Here is a 19,414-nt window from a genome sequence, read left to right on the forward strand (position 1 = left end):
GCCTTAAATATCAAACCTTCCAAAAGAACAACAATCCCTAAAAGTGAATGCTTCAAACTGGGTGAAACTAACCTCAATCATGTCGATACCTCCGTCCATTTAGGTATAACAAGAACGACGTCTGTCTGTGAAACAGCTGAAGTGAACGTAGAAGGGAACATCTCAAAGGCAAGACGCGCTCTGTACAGTCTCCTTGGAGCCGGGATGCACGGTCATAATGGTCTGGACCATAAATCAATACTGGATCTTTATAAGTCATTTGTTCTTCCTGTGCTCACCTACGGCATAGAAATATTCACACCAAATAGTACTCTCATCAAACAACTGGACCTGTTCCAAAGGAAAACTATTAAACAGATACTTTCTCTGCCAAATAATGCTGCAGATCCCTGTGTGCTTATCCTTACAGGACTTTTACCAATTGAAGCATTATATCATCTGAAAATCTTAAACTTTTTCAACAATATATGTGGCCAAAAGGAGTCTAGTATTGAACGCCAAATTGTGGTACGACAACTTTCTGTGAAATCAGGAAAATCCTCATCATGGATAAACTGTGTGCTCCCTCTCCTTGTAAAATATGACCTAGGAGATGTTGATGATTATCTGCAAAACCCTCTTAATAAATCCCAATGGAGATTAAAGGTACATAAAACGGTAGTGAATTATTGGAAAGAATATATCGATAGGATCGCCCGCACATATTCCTCTTTGAAATACATGAACATTCAATATTCACCTGGCAAATTTCATCCTTTGATACAAGTTGGATGCTCCTCAGCACTAGAGGTAACTCGACTGCCTACAAGATTCAGGCTACTCACCGGCACGTACGTACTCCAAGTAAATAGACGCCGCTTCAACCAGTATGCCATAAGCGCAGTGTGCCCGAACTGTAAAGTGGAAGATGAAACAGTCGAACACTTCCTGTTACACTGCTCTGCATTGGAACAGGTAAGAGCCCCAGTTATGTGCCGAATCTGGAATTTACTGGAAACTATGGACCTCACCAAACAAGTTACTTCCCCCGCTCTACTAGTCCAAACCCTCATTGACTGGTCAATCATAGTCCCAAACCACCCTTCATATAGAGACAAAATGCTTATGTTAGAATTTCATATACGAAGACTATTCTTCCACTTACACACTACAAGATATAGGCTTTATAAAGAACTGTCTGGAAACTGAGGACTTCTTGGTTGCATGGCATGCGGTCTAGATACTTGTTCTGTGTTTGTAATGACTGATGTGTGTATATATATACGAACCCTGTGATGTACGTGTGAAAGAAAATAACATGTGGTCCATGTCCCCAACGTCTGTAATCACTCGCGTGTATATATATATGTGTACTGTACGATACACCTGTGAAAACTGTGCAATGACCGTGATGTGTATATATATGTACCTTGTGATAAACTTGTGAAACTATGTATATAGGAACTAGTACGGTGATGGTGTGATATTTATACTATAGACTTGTACTCCCAGCAACCACTGGGGTTCGCCATCTTTGGCGGTGAAGAATACACAGATACAGATACAGATAAGGCGTCATGTCAATTGATGACCCGGATAAGTACCCCTAAATAACGAAATTTCGCGGCGAGTAAAGTCGATATATAAAGCAAATATTACGATGGAGAACAAAACGCCAGTAACTTTCTTGCTAATATGGCTGGAAAGTTAGCAAAATTTTAAAAATAAATACAAGTAATAAAGCTTATAAGACGGCAAAAAATACCTGCCTCGGCTTGGATGTCGCCATCTTGATAATCACGTGATTATCCCCTCTGTGACCAAAGAACAAAAATCCCTTTTTTGCTAATATAAAAAGTTTTCGCGGCTGAATTATTTCATATTTTCCAAGTATTTCAAATAAACAATAAGCATGCAATTTAATAAATCTTATGCAAGCTGAAAACAATAATTGATTTGTTTGTTTTCACCAATTACGGATTTCGACGGTTCAATATAATAAACCCGCCTGTGGCTTTCTTCAAAGGTAACAAGTGCTCAATAATTAAAGTCGGTCCGGTCTCCCAATTAAAAGATGACGGTGCTTATAGTTAAGGGTAACAAATTCTCAGCCATTCTAATTAACTGCAAATAAAAGCAAACTGAAACCGATTTTGATTTTGAAGATATTTTCAATGGGTCAATATTATCTTATTGTGTGCATTAATTGTCGCAAAGTATTTGCGAGAGTATCATAATTGTTTCATTCATTTAATATATTTTACATGTAAATGACGTGATATACTGTACAGTTCCCAGAGTCATCATTGTTATTGATCATTATGTTATTAACTTATTATGTAACATTGAGTGTAAGGCGCCGTTACAGTACCGTTACAGTTTCGATATCGGCGGTCATAAGAACCGTTTGTCAAGTACATGTAATATTCAAGAACTTCATGGTTTCTACCGTTTTGGCGGTAAAATCAGGTATATAAAGAGGGTAATTTGTTGTGTTAAAGGGAGAAAATACAAGAGGGCCTGAAAGGCCCAACGTGGCTCACCTGATATTCAAAGGAACTGACCTGTTCTGTGTGGCCCAAGATGTCTTAAGAACAAAATGTTCTTACCAACTTTCATGACTAGTGAACACCCTGGCAGCCACGTTTTTCTACAGACCAGAACCATTTTCAAACACATCCAAGACATCATTTAAACAAATATTCTGACAAAGTTTCATAAAGATTCATAAAGCCATGTAAGTAAAAATGCCCAGCCATATTTTTCAAGCAACTGAAACCATTTTCAAACTTGTCCAAGATATCATTGTGACAAAGCTTCTGTTTCATGATGATCGGACAATAATTATGGCTTCTAGAGTGTTAACAAGGTTTGACTAAAGCTATATAAGGAAAAATGCCATGCCCTCTTGGCGGCCATGTTTTTCCACCAACTGGAACCATTTTGAAACACATCCAAGATATCATTATAAAAAATCGTCTGACCAAGTTTTAAGATGATCAGACAATAAATGGGGCCTCTAGAGTGTTAATAAGGTTTTACTAAAGCAATATATATATATATATATATATATATATATATATATATATATATATATATATATATATATATATATATAGCCATAATAGGAAAAATGCCCGCCCCCTGGTGGCCATGTTTTTAAAACAACCGAAACCATTTTCAAACTCATACAAGATATCATTGGGACAAATCTTCTGACCAAGTTTTATGAACATCGGAAAATAAATGTGGCCTCTAGAGTGTTAACAAGGTTTTACTATAGCCATATAAGGAAAAATGCCCCGCCCCCTGGTGGCCATGTTTTTCAACCAATGGGCATCAATTTTATAATTGTCCAAGATATTATTGGGATGAATCTTCTGACAAGGTTTCATGAAGATTGGACAATAAATGTGGCCTCTAAAGTGTTAACAAGATTTTACTATAGCCATATATAGCCATATAAGTAAATTTTTTTTCATCCAACCGGCATCATTTTTGAACTCGTCCAAGATATTATTGGGATCAATCTTCTGACCAAGATTCATGAAGATCGGACAATAAATGTGGCCTCTAGAGTGTTAACAAGATTTCACTATAGCCATATAAGAAAAAATGCCCCACCCCTTGGCAGCCATGCTTTTCAAGCAAACGATTTTCAAACTCATCCAAGATAATATTGAGACCAATCTTTTGACCAAATGTCATGAAGATTTGACAATAAATGTGATCTCTAGAGTGTTAACAAGGTTTTTACTAAAGGCTTATATAGCCATATAAGGAAAAATACACCGCCCCCTGGTGGCCATGTTTTTAAAGCAACGGAAACCATTTTCGAACTTATCCAAGATATCATTGGGACAAACCTTTTTACCAAGTTTCATGAAGATCGGAAAATAAATGTGGCCTCTAGAGTGTTAACAAGGTTTTACTATAGCCATATAAGGAAAAATGCCCCGCCCCCTGGTGGCCATGTTTTTCAACCAATGGGCATCAATTATATAATTGTCCAAGATATTATTGGGATGAATCTTCTGACCAGGTTTCATGAAGATTGGACAATAAATGTTGCCTCTAAAGTGTTAACAAGATTTTACTATAGCCATATATAGCCATATAAGTAAAATGGCCCGCCCCTTGGCAGCCATGTTTTTCAAGCAAACGAAACCATTTACAAACTCATCCAAGATATTATTGAGACTTATCTTCTGACCAAATCTCATGAAGATTGGACAATAAATGTGGCCTCTAGAGTTTTAACAAGGCAAATGTTGACGACACACGACGGACAAAAGGCGATCACAAAAGCGCACCATGAGCACATTATGCTCAGGTGAGCTAAAAAAATCATTGAAATAAATTAAAAATTTAGTAAACTTCCCTTAAACATGCGGTATTTGACAAATAATTTGCTATATTTCGACCATGTGACTGTTCGATAGAACAGACTTTTCTCGCCCTCAATTCACAGTGGTACATAGGTTAACATTAAAGAAATTTAGAAATATTTCTATGCAAGGACAAGTCACATCTCAGACTGGTTATGTTATCGACAGAAACGCGTCATGGTTTGACTTGTGATACAGACCTTATATTTTCTGAAGTACATTTGAAACATATTTTGAACAGTTGTTTGACAATGAAGTTCACACTATACCTTTAAGTATTGCCTAAACCATAAGGCTCTTGCGCCAGCGCAAAGTAATATAGCAATTATTAAATGGACGAAGACCTTACCTTAGTCAGTGCATACAAAGTTCGAGACAGACGTAGCAACTGGACGTTTTAATAAATGGATACTACTGAGAATAAACGTTCAATAATCCAAACAATTAACAAGGGCTGTTTGTAAAACATGCATGCCCCCCATTAGGGCTGTCAGTTGTAGTGGCAGCCATTGTGTGAATACATTTTTTGTCACTGTGACCTTGATCTTTGACCTAGTGACCTGAAAATCAATAGGGGTCATCTGCCAGTCATGATTAATGTACCTATGAAGTTTCATGATCCTAGGCCTAATTATTCTTGAGTTATCATCAGGAAACCATTTTACTGTTTCGAGTCACTGTGACCTTGACCTTTTACCTAGTGACCTGAAAATTAATAGGGGTAATCTGCCAGTCATGATCAATGTACCTAAGAAGTTTCATGATCCTAGCCGTAAGCATTCTTGAGTTATCATCCGGAAACTATTTTACTATTTGGAGTCACTGTGACCTTGACCTTTGACCTATTGACCTGAAAATCAATAGGGGTCATCTGCCAGTCATGATCAATGTTCCTATTCAGTGTCATGATCCTAGGTATAAGCAATCTTAAGATATCATCTGGAAACCATTTTACTGTTTCGAGTCACTGTGACCTTGACCTTTGACCTGGAAATTAATATGGGTCATCTGCCAGTCATGATTAATGTACCTACAAAGTTTCATGATCTTAGGCCTAAGCATTCTTGAGTTATTATCCCGAAACCATTTTACTATTTCGAGTCACTGTGACCTTGACATGAAAATCAATATGGGTCATCTGCCAGTCATGATCAATGTACCTATGAAGTTTCATGATCCTAGGCCTAAGCGTTCTTGAGTTATCATCCGGAAACCATCTGGTGGACGGACCGACAGACCGGCCGAGTGTGCAAAACAATATACCCCCTCTTCTTCGAAGGGGGGCATAATTAGTCAATAATCCAAATAACAATAAATTAAATGCTATGCCAATAAAAGCACAAGTTTAACTGGATAGTTACATTGTACATCAGTCTACTTTAGAAAAGATCGATTTCCTCTAATTCTCAAACATGTAGAGTTTATGTATAATTTTAATAAATCTGTACTTCCTAGCATGATTGTATTAATTATGACACAAGTAAGATTAAACCAATTAATTAACTCTTTTGATAGTGTTTACAAATATTTCAATAAGTGTATACACAAAATAATAAAAATAATTCTCATAACACTTTTGCACATTAATGATGATTTAACTCATATTTAAAAATGTTTGAAACAGTTCCTCTGCAAGTGTATTGTATACATGTATACTTTAGCCAATCCACAAAAACAATTACACAATACGGGTATTTATACATGCTTTAAAAGTCCATTTTGTTTGACAATTTAACAGTTTATGGATAGTTTTCTGTTTATCTGCGTTTATGTTGGTCTTACAAAAAATGTATATCCACAGTTCTGCAAAATATTGCACTCACAATGGTGTTTCTTCATGTCCCCACTGATGTCACTTATACAACATCAAGCTAATTGTAATGTTTTTTCATGTCCCCACTGATGTCACTTATACAACATTATGCTCACTGTGATGTTTCTTCATGTCCCCACTGATGTCACTTATACAACATTATGCTCACTGTGATGTTTCTTCATGTCCCCACTGATGTCCTTTATACAACATTATGCTCACTGTGATGTTTCTTTATGTCCCCACTGATGTCACTTATACAACATTATGCTCACTGTGATGTTTCTTCATGGCCCCACTGACGTCAGGTATACAACATTACTTTAATTTGTGGGAATATTTTTGACTGCTTTGTGTATGACATCAAAATGAAGATGAATAATCAAGTTCTGCTAAATTTCAACACAGATAAAAACTCTGGTCCACTACGTCTGTTGATTACCACTGTCATATGAAAGCCACTTTTAGACAGAATGTCCTGAATGTCTTCTGAAAACGAACAAAACACCAATGTCAACATGGCATAAAAATAAATATGTGTTTGCAGGGGTTCATATATTGGGAATTTATATGAGATGGAAACAGCTATCAGGGATTTCAATTCAAGCTGATGTATGCAAGCATAAAGTTATCTGAATTGCATCATGCTGACTCACGTGACAAAGAAGCCAACTCTAAAATTTATTTTATATCATACAATTTGTGTTATTAGCAAAGTATTGCATTTCTGTTTATACAAATGTAACCCAGCCCAAAAAAAATCCCGACCATAATGGGTATCGAACCCGGGATCTCCCGGTTTCAAATCAGGCAGACACTCTACCATTTCGCTATAAAAGGTAGCTCATATAGCAAGGCAGTATAAGTTCTTCTTGTACCAAACACTGCTACATACACCCCCTCCAATTGAGAAATTCTTTCGCGAATATCTCCATGCCACGACATCTGAGGGACGTCTAACACACATGGTGGGTTTTTTACGTTGGGCGCCAATGTTACCCAGCCAGAAAAATCCCACACCATAATGGGGATCAAACCCGGGACGTCCCGGTTCCAAATCAGACAGACACTCTACCACGTCACTAGCTAGCTCATATAGCAAGGCAGTTAAGTTCTCCTTATATCAAACACTGCTACACAAAGTAACATCCGCAGAGTTTAACAAATATGCTGAAACAAAATATATCTGGAATAAAAAAAATGTTGACACTGAAAATTTCAAGCATGGAAAAGATTTGACTCCTGACTTTAACAATCTATTGAAATCCAAGTTTTTGCAATTATTTTTTTTTTCATATTTTTTTTTAAATTTCTATTTAAAATAAATGAATTGAACAAAAAAAGATTTTCATAAAATACTAGAAATTATTCCAAATGTAATATCATGTAATGTTTCATAAAACTGACTATGACTTCAAGCATATCATGTTAATTTATTAACCCTAATTGCTTTTTTCAATATATTTGTAAATTTATGGGCTTTATTCTTGCAGGTATCATTCAACTTCTTATACTGTTTTTGCGACAAGTATAATTTGAATATGAATGCTACTACCTACTACCTAAGTCTGTGATGCCAAAAATATATAAGGTGTTTACAACATACAGCATAACAGATGCATACTCACTCGGCTTGTTTTCCTTGATAACCACCATATAAAACACTCCACTATCAGACAGGAGTTGGGGAACAAAGGGAAGTAGTCTGTCTATTACCTCCCTTCCATTTGTCCCTCCTGCCCATGAGGCCTCTATCCCCCCATTGCTGACCTTGAAACAAACACAGAGAAGGTCAGAATGAAGAGCATTATGTTGTACTCATCTTACTCTAATAAAATATAAATAAGTGTTCAATGTTTCCTCTTAAAAGTAGATGCCTGTCAGCAACAAGTCAAGTCATATTGTCAATTATGTTTATAATTATTTACTAAGCTGCAGCATGCTTATTTTTTACCATTGACTGTGTGTTTTACCTTGACATTTATCCTAGCGGTGACAAATCTTCTTCACAAGATGTGCATTTGTGATAAATTATTTTAAAATTGACTGATGAATAATGAAGTTAAGAGTAGATTTTTTTTTAATTTAGCCTTTGATCTTTATCTTTGATTTTGACCTTTGAGGTAGGGAGACATATTTCAACAAGACACATCATATTCTCATGATAAAAAAATAATTTAATTGCATGATGAATGATAAAGTTACAGGATAGACAAGCTATTTCTGTCAAAAGTTGACTTTTGACATTTTAGCGTGATCTTGACCTTCAAAGTAGAGAGATGGGTGTTATACATGACATGCTGTCTATTGATGGTGTTTTTTATGTTGTTTTTATATTTAATGTTAAATGACCGCTGTGGACATATTTACATAATCACTTGTGGTTACCCCTGTGCTTATATTTAACTTATTGCTATGGTTAAGTACTGTTTTCATTTATACCTCATCACTAGGTCAAGGTGTAACCACTGTGTTTACATTTACCTTATCACTGGGGGCAATCACTATGTTTATATTAAGTTAAATACTATTAATAACCACTGTGTATATATTTACCTCATCACAAGGGGAAACCACTGTGTTTATATTTACCTCATCATAAGGGGTAACCACTGTGTTTATATTTACCTCATCACTAGGTGTAACCACTGTGTATATATTTACCTCATCACCAGGTGTAACCACTGTGCTTATATTTACCTCATCACTAGGGGTAACCACTGTGTTTACGTTTACCTCATCACTAGGGGTAACCACTGTGTTTATATTTACCTCATCACTAGATGTAACTACTGTGTATATATTTACCTCATCACTAGGAGTAACCACTCTGTTTATATTTACCTCATCACTTGGCATAACCACTGTGTTTATGTTTACCACATCACTAAGATTAACCACTGTGTTTATATTTACCTTATCACTAGGAGTAACCACTGTGTTTATATTTACCTTAGCACTAGGGATAACCACTATTTTTATGTTAACCTCATCACTAAGAGTAACCACTGTGATCATATTTACCCTATCACTATGAGTAACCACTGTGTTTATATTTACCTTATCACTAGGGGTAACCACTGTGTTTATATTTACCTCATCACTAGGGATAACCACTGTGTTTATGTTTACCTCATCACTAAGAGTAACCACTGTGTTTATATTTACCTTATAACTAGGAGTAACCACTGTGTTTATATTAACCTTATCACTAGGTGTAATCACTGTCTTTATATTTACCTTATCACTAGGAGTAACCACTGTTTGTATATTTACCTTATCACTAGGTGTAACCACTGTGTTTATATTTACCTTATCACTAAGAGTAACCACTGTGTTTATATTTACCTTATCACTAGGTGTAAACACTGTGTTTATATTTACCTCATCACTAGGAGTAACCTCTGTGTTTTTATTTACTTAATCACTAAGAGTAACCACTGTGTTTATATTTACATCATCACTAGGGATAACCACTATGTTTATGTTTACCTCATCACTAAGAGTAACCACTGTGTTTATATTCACCTTATCACTTGGAGTAACCACTGTGTTTATATTTACCTTATTACTAGGGGTAACCACTGTGTTTATATTTACCCCATCACTAGGGATAACCACTGTGTTTATAGTTACCTTATCACTTAGTGTAACCACTGTGTTTATATTTACCTTATCACTAGGAGTTACCACTGTGTTTATATTTACCTCATCACTTGGGATAACCACTGTGTTTATATTTACCTTATCACTAGGAGTCACCACTGTGTTTATATTTACCTTATCACTTGGGGTAACCAGTGTGTTTATATTTACCCCATCACTAGGGATAACCACTGTGTTTATAGTTACCTTATCACTAAGTGTAACCACTGTGTTTATATTTACCTTATCACTAGGAGTAACCACTGTGTTTATATTTACCTCATCACTTGGGATAACCACTGTGTTTATATTTACCTTATAACTAAGATTAACCACTGTGTTTATATTTACCTTATCACTAGGGTTAACCACTGTGTTTATATTTACCTCATCACTAGGGATAACCACTGTGTTTATATATACCTTATCACTAGGTGTAACCACTGTGTTTATATTTACCTTATCACTAGGAGTAACCACTGTTTTTATATTTACCTCATCACTTGGGATAACCACTGTGTTTATATTTACCTTATCACTAGGAGTAACCACTATGTTTATATTTACCTAATCACTAGGAGTAACCACTGTGTTTATATTTACCTCATCACTAGGGATAACCACTATGTTTATGTTTACCTCATCACTAAGAGTATCAACTGTGTTTATATTTACCTTATCACTATGAGTAACCACTATGTTTATATTTATCTTATCACTAGGAGTAACCACTGTGTTTATATTTACCTCATCACTTGGGATAACCACTGTATTTATATTTACCTTATCACTAGGAGTAGCACTGTGTTAATATTTACCTTATCACTAGGGGTAACCACTGTGTTTATATTTACCTCATCACTAGGGATGACCACTGTGTTTATATTTACCTTATCACTAGGTGTAACCACTGTGTTTATATTTACCTTATCACTAGGAGTAACCACTGTTTTTATATTTACCTTATCACTTGGGATAACAACTGTGTTTATATTAACCTTATCACTAGGTGTAACCACTTTTTTTATATTTACCTTATCACTAGGAGTAACCGCTGATTTTATATTTACCTCATCACTTGGGAAAACCACTGTGTTTATATTTACCTTATCACTTGGAGTAATCACTGTGTTTATATTTACCTCATCACTTGGTGTAACCACATAGGGTGGATTGAACACCAGAACATCCACCTGTCCATTCAATCTGGGTAGGAGACCTGAAACCTGAAAATAATGACTTTAATGTTACACATGCATATGGGGAAAGGAGGGCGGTATTATCATTTTATATTCAAAAAAAAAATCTGTCTAGACCTGTTTTGTGTTATGTTGCAGATACCGTACACTTACACTATTAAACTGCCATTGTGATGGGATATATCATTTGTTGGCTTGGTTGGTTGGTAGAGAATGTTTCTGCCCCATCTCACTCTCATTCTAAATTGTTTAACCTTTGATAAGTATTAACATCTTATAAACACCTATTGCTATGAAACATAATATATTTTTACACACAAGTTTATTAAAATCAAGTGCTATGAAAGTCTTAATAAATGCACACATCCGTTGTTAAACACAAATTCATGTACGCGATTCTAAATCTGAACAAGACCACCAAATAATTGCCAACACTCGGCCCTGATGCAGTTTGAATAAATGAAAGCTTTTCAGATTTTTTTAATAATATTTTTAGAGGTCACAGTGATCTTGACCTTTGACCTAGTGAACCAAAAATGGATGTGGTGTGTAAAAGTCATCAAGAAGCAGCTACATATTAAGTTTCAATGTTGTTGGTGGAAGCACTTTCATTTTAGAACCAATGTTCAAAAGGTTAACATGATGTTAAGTTTTGAGCACAATGCTGACCACAGACGACAGGACATGACAAACTGGCTATGACAATACCTCAGGTTTTCTCCGAAAACAGCTAAGCTTAAAAAAAGTAACTGTTTAAGCAAAATGTATTTTCAAAATGTTCCTAAGAAACCAAAAGATTCCATGAAATAAAGCCTACCAGATCAGTTGTAACAGGCTGCAGGTTAACACCATTCTTGTCACCAGTTGCCTTAGTAACCAGGGATGCCCGCGGGTTGATATCAGTACACCTGGAGTATTCAATGATGTTTAAGACAGGAATTTTCCTCTATATGACCAGAAATACCATTCCCAATTAAAAGTTACATACCACCCAAATTTTAACATCATAGAACAAAGTAGAACACAAAAATACACCCCAACAACATGGCAATTTTATGTTATTTTGTTTCAATATTATACATCAATACATAACAATAAATATATCTAAAAAAAATCAATAAAACACGCTGTTTATGAGTGTATTAACTGTAATCAATATACTGATAACTCAATTCCAATGAGAGTGAAAGCCCAAGGTGTCACAACAGCCTGGCAGACATATGCAAACTAATAGACCAAAACATTGCCTGCACAATCATATATTATTATAATCATTATTATTATTATTATGCTGCATTTTACAAACTTTATGTTTGTCTGTAAGTATAAGACTAGCAAAAAAAATTAAGTATTATGTTAATATAATATACATGTACATCTTATATTTGTTGCTGGAATTGAGCATCAAATAGAAAATATTAATTACAACATAAATGTTTAATGTCACATTCATTGGACTAATTAAATATCAGAGGTAAGACAACAAGAACCGAGTGTCCGATATTATCAGAAATTATGACAATTTGATTGAAATTATGACAAGTGAATACGAAAAAAAACCTTACAAAGACAGCACTGGGAATTTCAATTCCTTGGCTAAAAATGCAGAACAGATCCCCGAGCCTGATCCCACTTCAAGCGTGACACTTGGCCTGTGAAGATTGAGCAAAAAAATAATTAAATGGACTGTGCTCTGTGAAAACGGGGTTTAATGCATTTGCACAAAATGTCCTCCCTGATAAGCCTGTGCAGTCAGCAGAGGCTTATCAGGTACGACACTTTCTGCTTTTTCTTGTATTTTTCGTTCAAACAATGTCTCTTCTTACCAAAAAACCAGTTTAGGCATAGTGTGTCGTACCTGATTCGTACAGACTGCACAGGCTTATCTGGGACAACACTAAACGCACATTCAGTTAACCCCTTTTTTACAGCAGATACTGCCAGATAGCCCAAATATACAAATTTATTATATAAACACCTATATTTAACTTAAACTGTGGGTCGCTGTGGTGTGGTGGATATGGTATACCCTTAGCAACATAGCATTAAAGCTCATTTCAAACAAGAGCTCTGCGGTTGAGATATATGCCCCCCCCAAAAAAAAAACAACAAACAAACAAACAACAACAACAAGGCTTTGAACTAGTGACCCCAATATCAATAGGGATCAGGGGTCTCACTAGGATTTTGAAAGAGGAGGCCTTGGACTCCTTACTTGGAAAAAGTCCAAAAGGAAAAAAGTAGATGTCCCGATGAATATTGCACACATCTTAAAATATTCAGCAATAAATTCATTTAATAAAGAATTAATATAAAACAATACACATTACAATTGTCGGTTTCATTATTAAGCGTTTCAAAGAGCTCTGGGGTCATCTACTGTCCAAGGACAATGCACATGTGAAGTTTCAAGCCAATCGGAACTTCACATATGCAATGGCCTTGGTGAGGAGAAGACCCCTCATGCCTCAACACTAACAGTGTCCCCGGAACCCGAGACCCCAAATTTTGGTGAGAGACACCAGTTTTTTTTCCAGGATTTTGCTCTAATTTTAATAGGCAGGGTTCCCTGAGGACACCATTCAGTAGAAGTTAGTGTCAAGCCATGCCCCTATTGAAATTGACCAGTCGCCAAAGTATCCATTGCTCCTCCCACATTTTTCAATCAGCCAATCAGATATCGATTTTTCACACATCCCTCAGCAACGCTTATCTGGCCGCCATTTTATCCGACAAACAAAGCGTGTCCTACATATGGAATGGCGTAATTTTAAAGAGTTACACAGATTTTATATCAAATGCATGATCATTACTGTTCGATTATTATTCAAAATTGTAGGTGCTATACATACTTTATAAAAGGGTATTATTTTATCTTTATTTCTTGAACATATGAACGAGTTAATGAGAAAACAAACACAATAAATAGTTTAACCACACCAGTTGTGTATTCTATAAAACGTGTTATACCGTTTGATGCACACTATTATTAAGCAGTTTGGGCACCATAATAATTGCCACACGTGCTTATTAATCTCAGCGTTATTGTCGATGATTAATAAATGACAGTATGTTGCGTGGATCTCAGAATGAAGGAACATTAAGGCATTGTTAGGTACTGTACACAAGAAAAGATAACTATTTAATTACTTAAATGATTTCCAATTATATATTTATTTTCTGTGGATCATACACGGAAATCATTATAAATTTTTAACTTAAATATTGTTTTTACTAAAGTAAAAACAACAAAAAGGTGATTTCAACGCGGCTTAGCCAGCTTAAAGCGACTTCAAGTGTAAAATGTACGGCTTATAATACAACAACAACATTTCTAGTACAACATATATTGATAAGGGGAGAAAAGTGAAAATTGCAATTAACATATAAGGGCCATCTTGTTATAGATAATTAATTGCATAATATGCTAAATGTATTCAATTCAAATGTTCATGAAAAGCACCGTAATACCAACATTTCATTTTTCGATAGTGAAATGTTACAGGTTCGCATTAAAAATAATTGAAATAAAATGCATATTAGACTATCTGTTAATGAAACCACGAAATCAGGCCTGTATTAAATTATGGTTACAATCAAATTTTAACATATATCTAAATAAAAAAAATCGGTGTCTTTTTAAAAATACAGTCGATCGGGTAGTTCCTGATCTCGAGTAGTTCCGAATCAACTCTATGATTTAATTAAAAGTCTAAAGGATATTGACATATAAATATAACTGTGATTTTTGGAAAATGTGATCAATTTCAAGCAATAACAAAGTTTTGCTTCTTATTTCAACGGTGTTTTCATTAAAAATCACGCTTCTGTAACTATCACAGCCGTGTCATTTTACCATCGCACTGTCTATCTATAACACGCGTCAACAATTGAAAGACAATTTAGAAGCACATTTCCTTGGTAAATGCTTGTACATTTGGTATGAATTTGTTTATTTATTATTATTTTCAAATTCATGTGAGTGATTTGAGTATATGTTAATGATTTATGGAAAAAAAAGCATGGAAATTGCACCTCGTGTACATGCCAGTTGCGGATCAGCTGATAGGGGAAAATCTTAAAACAGTTGTTTATTGTTTAAATACTGTGTTTGTAATATTTTAAAGCTCACAACTTTTTTTGTATATATATGAAATGAAAAGTGCATAGTTTCTCGTAAATTTGATAATTATATTGTTTCATTGGAATTATTTAATTATAATACTATTTTGTAACTTCAATGTCTAGAAATACAGAATATAAGATTGAATTTTGTTTATTCTGTCTATTTGTCTGCCCCTAAAACTTTAATCTTGCTCATAAAATGAAACTTTATGGACCTGGTTCTCCAAACTGTAAATGTTCATGCATCTGATTGAGATCTATTATGTAAACCAGTTATGAGGCATTACATGTAGGTCTAAGTCACAAGGTCGAGGCTAACACATACAGTAAGCATTTGTTGAATGCATCTTGGTTTGTTTTTATGTTTATGTGTGTAGTAATAAGTTATAATATTTAAAGGTATAATAGCGGAGTAATACAAAATCAGCGGAGTGCTTAAAACTGTACAATAGAAAAATATATGGATTAATATTTCTATTTTTAATGTGTATTTATGCTGTGATTTTGCATTTCATATAATTGTCAAGTTAGACTGATGGGTCCAAAAACGCACGAGTGCTTTAGGCACAGTCATTGGCAAAGATGCTGAAGCGGATACTTTTATATATTTTTAAATTATTGTGATCCTATTATTGTAAATGTTCTCATAATATGTTATTTACCAAAAATGTTATGGTATATTTAGTATTGTTTTCCATTTCTTTACCATATTTATCCCAGAGGTTCTGGTTTATGTTATATTTTGTTTTGATACTTTTATTACATTAATTTTACATTATTGTGATCATTTTATTGTTACATGTTATCATACTATGTTATTTACCAAGAAAGTAACTTGATATCTAGTATTGTTTTCCATTTCAGTAGCAAACTTATTCCAGAGGTACTGGTTTATGTTATAATTGTTATGGATACTTTTATATATTTTAACATTAGTGTGATCCTATTATTAGCAAATGCTTTCCAGGGGTACTTGTTTATGTTCAGTTGTCATTTTTATGCCCCCAAATCGAATTATCAGGGGCATATTGTTTTTGGCCTGTCTGTCTGTCTGTCATTATGTCCCAAAACTTTAACCTTAAAGTTTTGCGATAACTTTTGAAATATTTAAGATATAAACTTGATATTTGGCACGCATGTGTATCTCATGGAGCTGCACATTTTAAGTGGTGAAAGGTCAAAGTCATCGTTCAAGGTCAAAGGTAAAACAAACTAATCCAAGGGAAGTAATAAGCTTTAAAGGGAGATAATTATCTGTACCTGCCAAATGATAAAAAATCAAAGCGGCGCAATAGGGGGCATTGTGTTCCTGTCAAACACATCTCTTGTTATAAATACATTTATATAAAGTTCTGTTTTTTAGGACCTTAGTTATAAAAATATTTTCTAGTCATACATAAAATGTTCTAGTCATAAGCATATTATATGTAATATTTTCATACATTTTTTACATTATTGTGATTCTATTGTTGTTAAATGTTATCATACTATGTTATTTCCCAAGAAGGTATCTTGAGTTTATCAATAAATTGCTTGTATTGAGTATTTGTGTGTGTTTTATATAACCAATAATACAGAGGAATCCATTTCAAATCAAAACATAACTACTTTCCAACAGATTCGTCTTGTGCACAGTTGGCAGACAGTTGTAAATTGAAACAAACGAACCTACCTGATGTTTATTTAATACATGCATAATTTGTTTTGACAGTCAAAATAATTGTTGACAGTCATTATAAGTTTTGAGATGCTCCCTGACCTACATCTTCCAAATAGTCCGAGTGATCCGAAATTACCGAACTCGATTCAGAACTAGCCGACTTTATGCAAGTGAAAAAGTTCAAATTGGCATCAGAAATGTCAGGGGTTTTTTTGGGTTGTGGGGGAAGGGGCCTTTAGCCCTTATGTGGGGGAAATTTTACGCGGGATTTTCCACTTTGGGGAAAAATTGTGTGCGTGGGAATTTTCGCGGCGTTCCCCTTTTTGGGGGATATGTTTACTTGCTCTCTCATTATTACAATACATTTGTACATGTTTGCACTATATTCATTGTTTTTTTCATAATTTATTACGTTTTGCAAGATTTAATTGAAATAGAATTGAGATATTATAATCATGAGACACATCTTTCTATTAAAAAAAAAAAAAAAAAAAAAAAATTTTTTTTTTTTTTTTAGGGGGAATTTTTGGTTCTGAAAGGGGAAAAAACCAGCCTAGTTTGGTGGGGGAAGACGCCGATATTCGGCGTCTGTTATATAAGGTAAAAAACCCCTGAATGTAGTGGTAAGTATTAATATGGCCTGAAAAATGAAATATTTTGCCTCAACAATCCAAGTATTTTGAAAACAATTGCTTTCTTTTAAAAATATTAACACCATTATTTACGCTAGTGATCCGGATCTACCCGACCGACTGTAACGCAATAAAACAAAGTTCTTAACATTTTTAATAAGCAAAAAACCCATCATGATATGGATGTGTCATTTGCATTTAATAAAAATATTTTCAAAATTATATATGAATAGCCACCGGATTCACTGTCAGACGGTTTAAATAAAGTTCAAAATCAATATTAAATAAATGCTCATTTTTACAATGGATTTTTCAACAACTCCCTATAATATGTATAAGAAACGTTTCTGATAGTCAGTCTGCATGCCGTTAACTTATTTATTTTGATTACGCCATTTCTCTCTAAAGCAATCATGTATTGTATTACAGTTTTACAAAGCAGTTTAGTTTAGTGTGCGGCTTTAATAATTTATATTATAGAAAAGAGCATGATACATCGTTACAAATATACAGGGCTCGAAATTAACGTTTTTTTCTACTTGCAAAACATTGCGAGCTGCTTTAATACCAACTCGCAAAATCAAAAACAGTCTCGCAAATTTTGCAGGAAACATACAAAAGTTTGGACATTAATTTAGTACTATTAAAACAAAATAAAAAGTACTTAACATACACATTTTATTTCTGCAATCATACAAATATATCAGTTCCTTGGACCATAAGGGTATTGTTTCCAAATATAAGTGTGTCATGTTCACTCAGAAAACAAAGTGTAAGTGTCAGTTCGGGATATTTGTAATGGGTTTTCAAATATTGAAAAAAAATCAGCTATGATATCGTGTGTTGAGTGCGACGTCACCAAAATACAAATCAACTGTTAACTTTACTTTATCTTTCGTATTTTTATTTCCGTCTGCAGGCAAATAGAAACTAATTATGTTTGGCTTCGATGCCATGTCTGTTCAAGTTCAATGAACAAATGTGAATTGTCAACTGTTTCACGTTCTTTGTTCCAATACTATCCGCGTATCTGTACTATAAGTATACCAGTCTACATACAAGGTGCGCGCTTCCGCATACATGATACAGGTATTCAGACGTTCTATAAATTGACCTACGGTTTAGCGTTCATGATGTCAAGTGCATTTATATTACTAGTTTTTCCCCACTATTTCATTACTCGCAAAAAAATACTAGTGGCTTAAAACTTAACTCGCAATCAGTATTTTTCACTCGCATTTTGCGAGTGTGCGAGTGTTGATTTCGAGCCCTGATATAGTATTTCACTCACGTAATCCGCTAGAATTAGGATCTGCTTGCTGGAGTTTTCTAATCACTAGACCACATGACTATGTGGGCGGAGCGATCAAAAATTTGGCGACTGGTCAATTGAGGTCACTTGGTCACATGTGTAGTATCAAGCCATTCAGTCAATGTGTTGAAGAGTTATTAATGGGAAATGAACTGATATACCGACAGACAAAAAGACTGACCGACCCATCGACAGACTCAAATCCAGCAAAACAATATACCTCCTCTTCTTCGAAGGTGGCATAAAATTGACATATCATGGTTACGAATAGATTAAGTACGAAACTTATTATACGTGTCTAACCTCAATTCGTGAAGAAACTTCAATTCAGATTCTATGGCATCGAGTAAGAGGAAACTATCTTCCGCTGGTTCGTATATGAAGGCATAATCATCTCCGGTAATGTGAGATATATCAGGCGTAGTCATATCATTCCACTTAAGCGTTTTTATTTTCAAGTAAGCTCCATAGGTTAGGAACAACACCAGTAAATGTCGAATGAAGATAATCCGGCTACACCCAACTACAACTTTTCACAAATCACATTTCATAGCCTGAAAAATGATCTTAGTTACATATAACTAATAAAATTAATTCATAGTTATAAAAACGTTAAACGGTGACATTCTTGCTAGTATGAAACATTTTAAATATTTTTTTT

At 34.5% G+C, this 19,414-nt stretch overlaps 1 protein-coding gene across 2 annotated transcripts; it reads right to left on the reverse strand.

Annotated features, from left to right (window-relative positions):
* Nucleotides 1–4,749: 4,749 nt before the first annotated feature.
* LOC127864823 (methyltransferase N6AMT1-like) lies at nt 4,750–19,227 on the reverse strand. 2 transcript variants are annotated; one of them, XM_052404715.1, is made up of 6 exons: nt 19,057–19,227; nt 12,590–12,676; nt 11,842–11,932; nt 10,968–11,051; nt 7,809–7,950; nt 4,750–6,669 (listed from the first exon to the last, which is right to left on the reverse strand). In XM_052404715.1, the coding sequence occupies exons 1-6, from the start codon at nt 19,179–19,181 to the stop codon at nt 6,563–6,565; spliced, it is 636 nt and encodes a 211-aa protein (XP_052260675.1). In that variant the 5' UTR covers nt 19,182–19,227; the 3' UTR covers nt 4,750–6,562. The 2 variants fall into 2 exon arrangements, with proteins under 2 accessions (XP_052260675.1, XP_052260676.1); XM_052404716.1 differs by lacking the exon at nt 12,590–12,676.
* Between the last annotated feature and the right edge of the window lie 187 nt (nt 19,228–19,414).

This window comes from Dreissena polymorpha, chromosome 1 (assembly GCF_020536995.1).
Source record: "Dreissena polymorpha isolate Duluth1 chromosome 1, UMN_Dpol_1.0, whole genome shotgun sequence".
In the NCBI taxonomy this organism is placed as follows: domain Eukaryota; kingdom Metazoa; phylum Mollusca; class Bivalvia; order Myida; family Dreissenidae; genus Dreissena; species Dreissena polymorpha.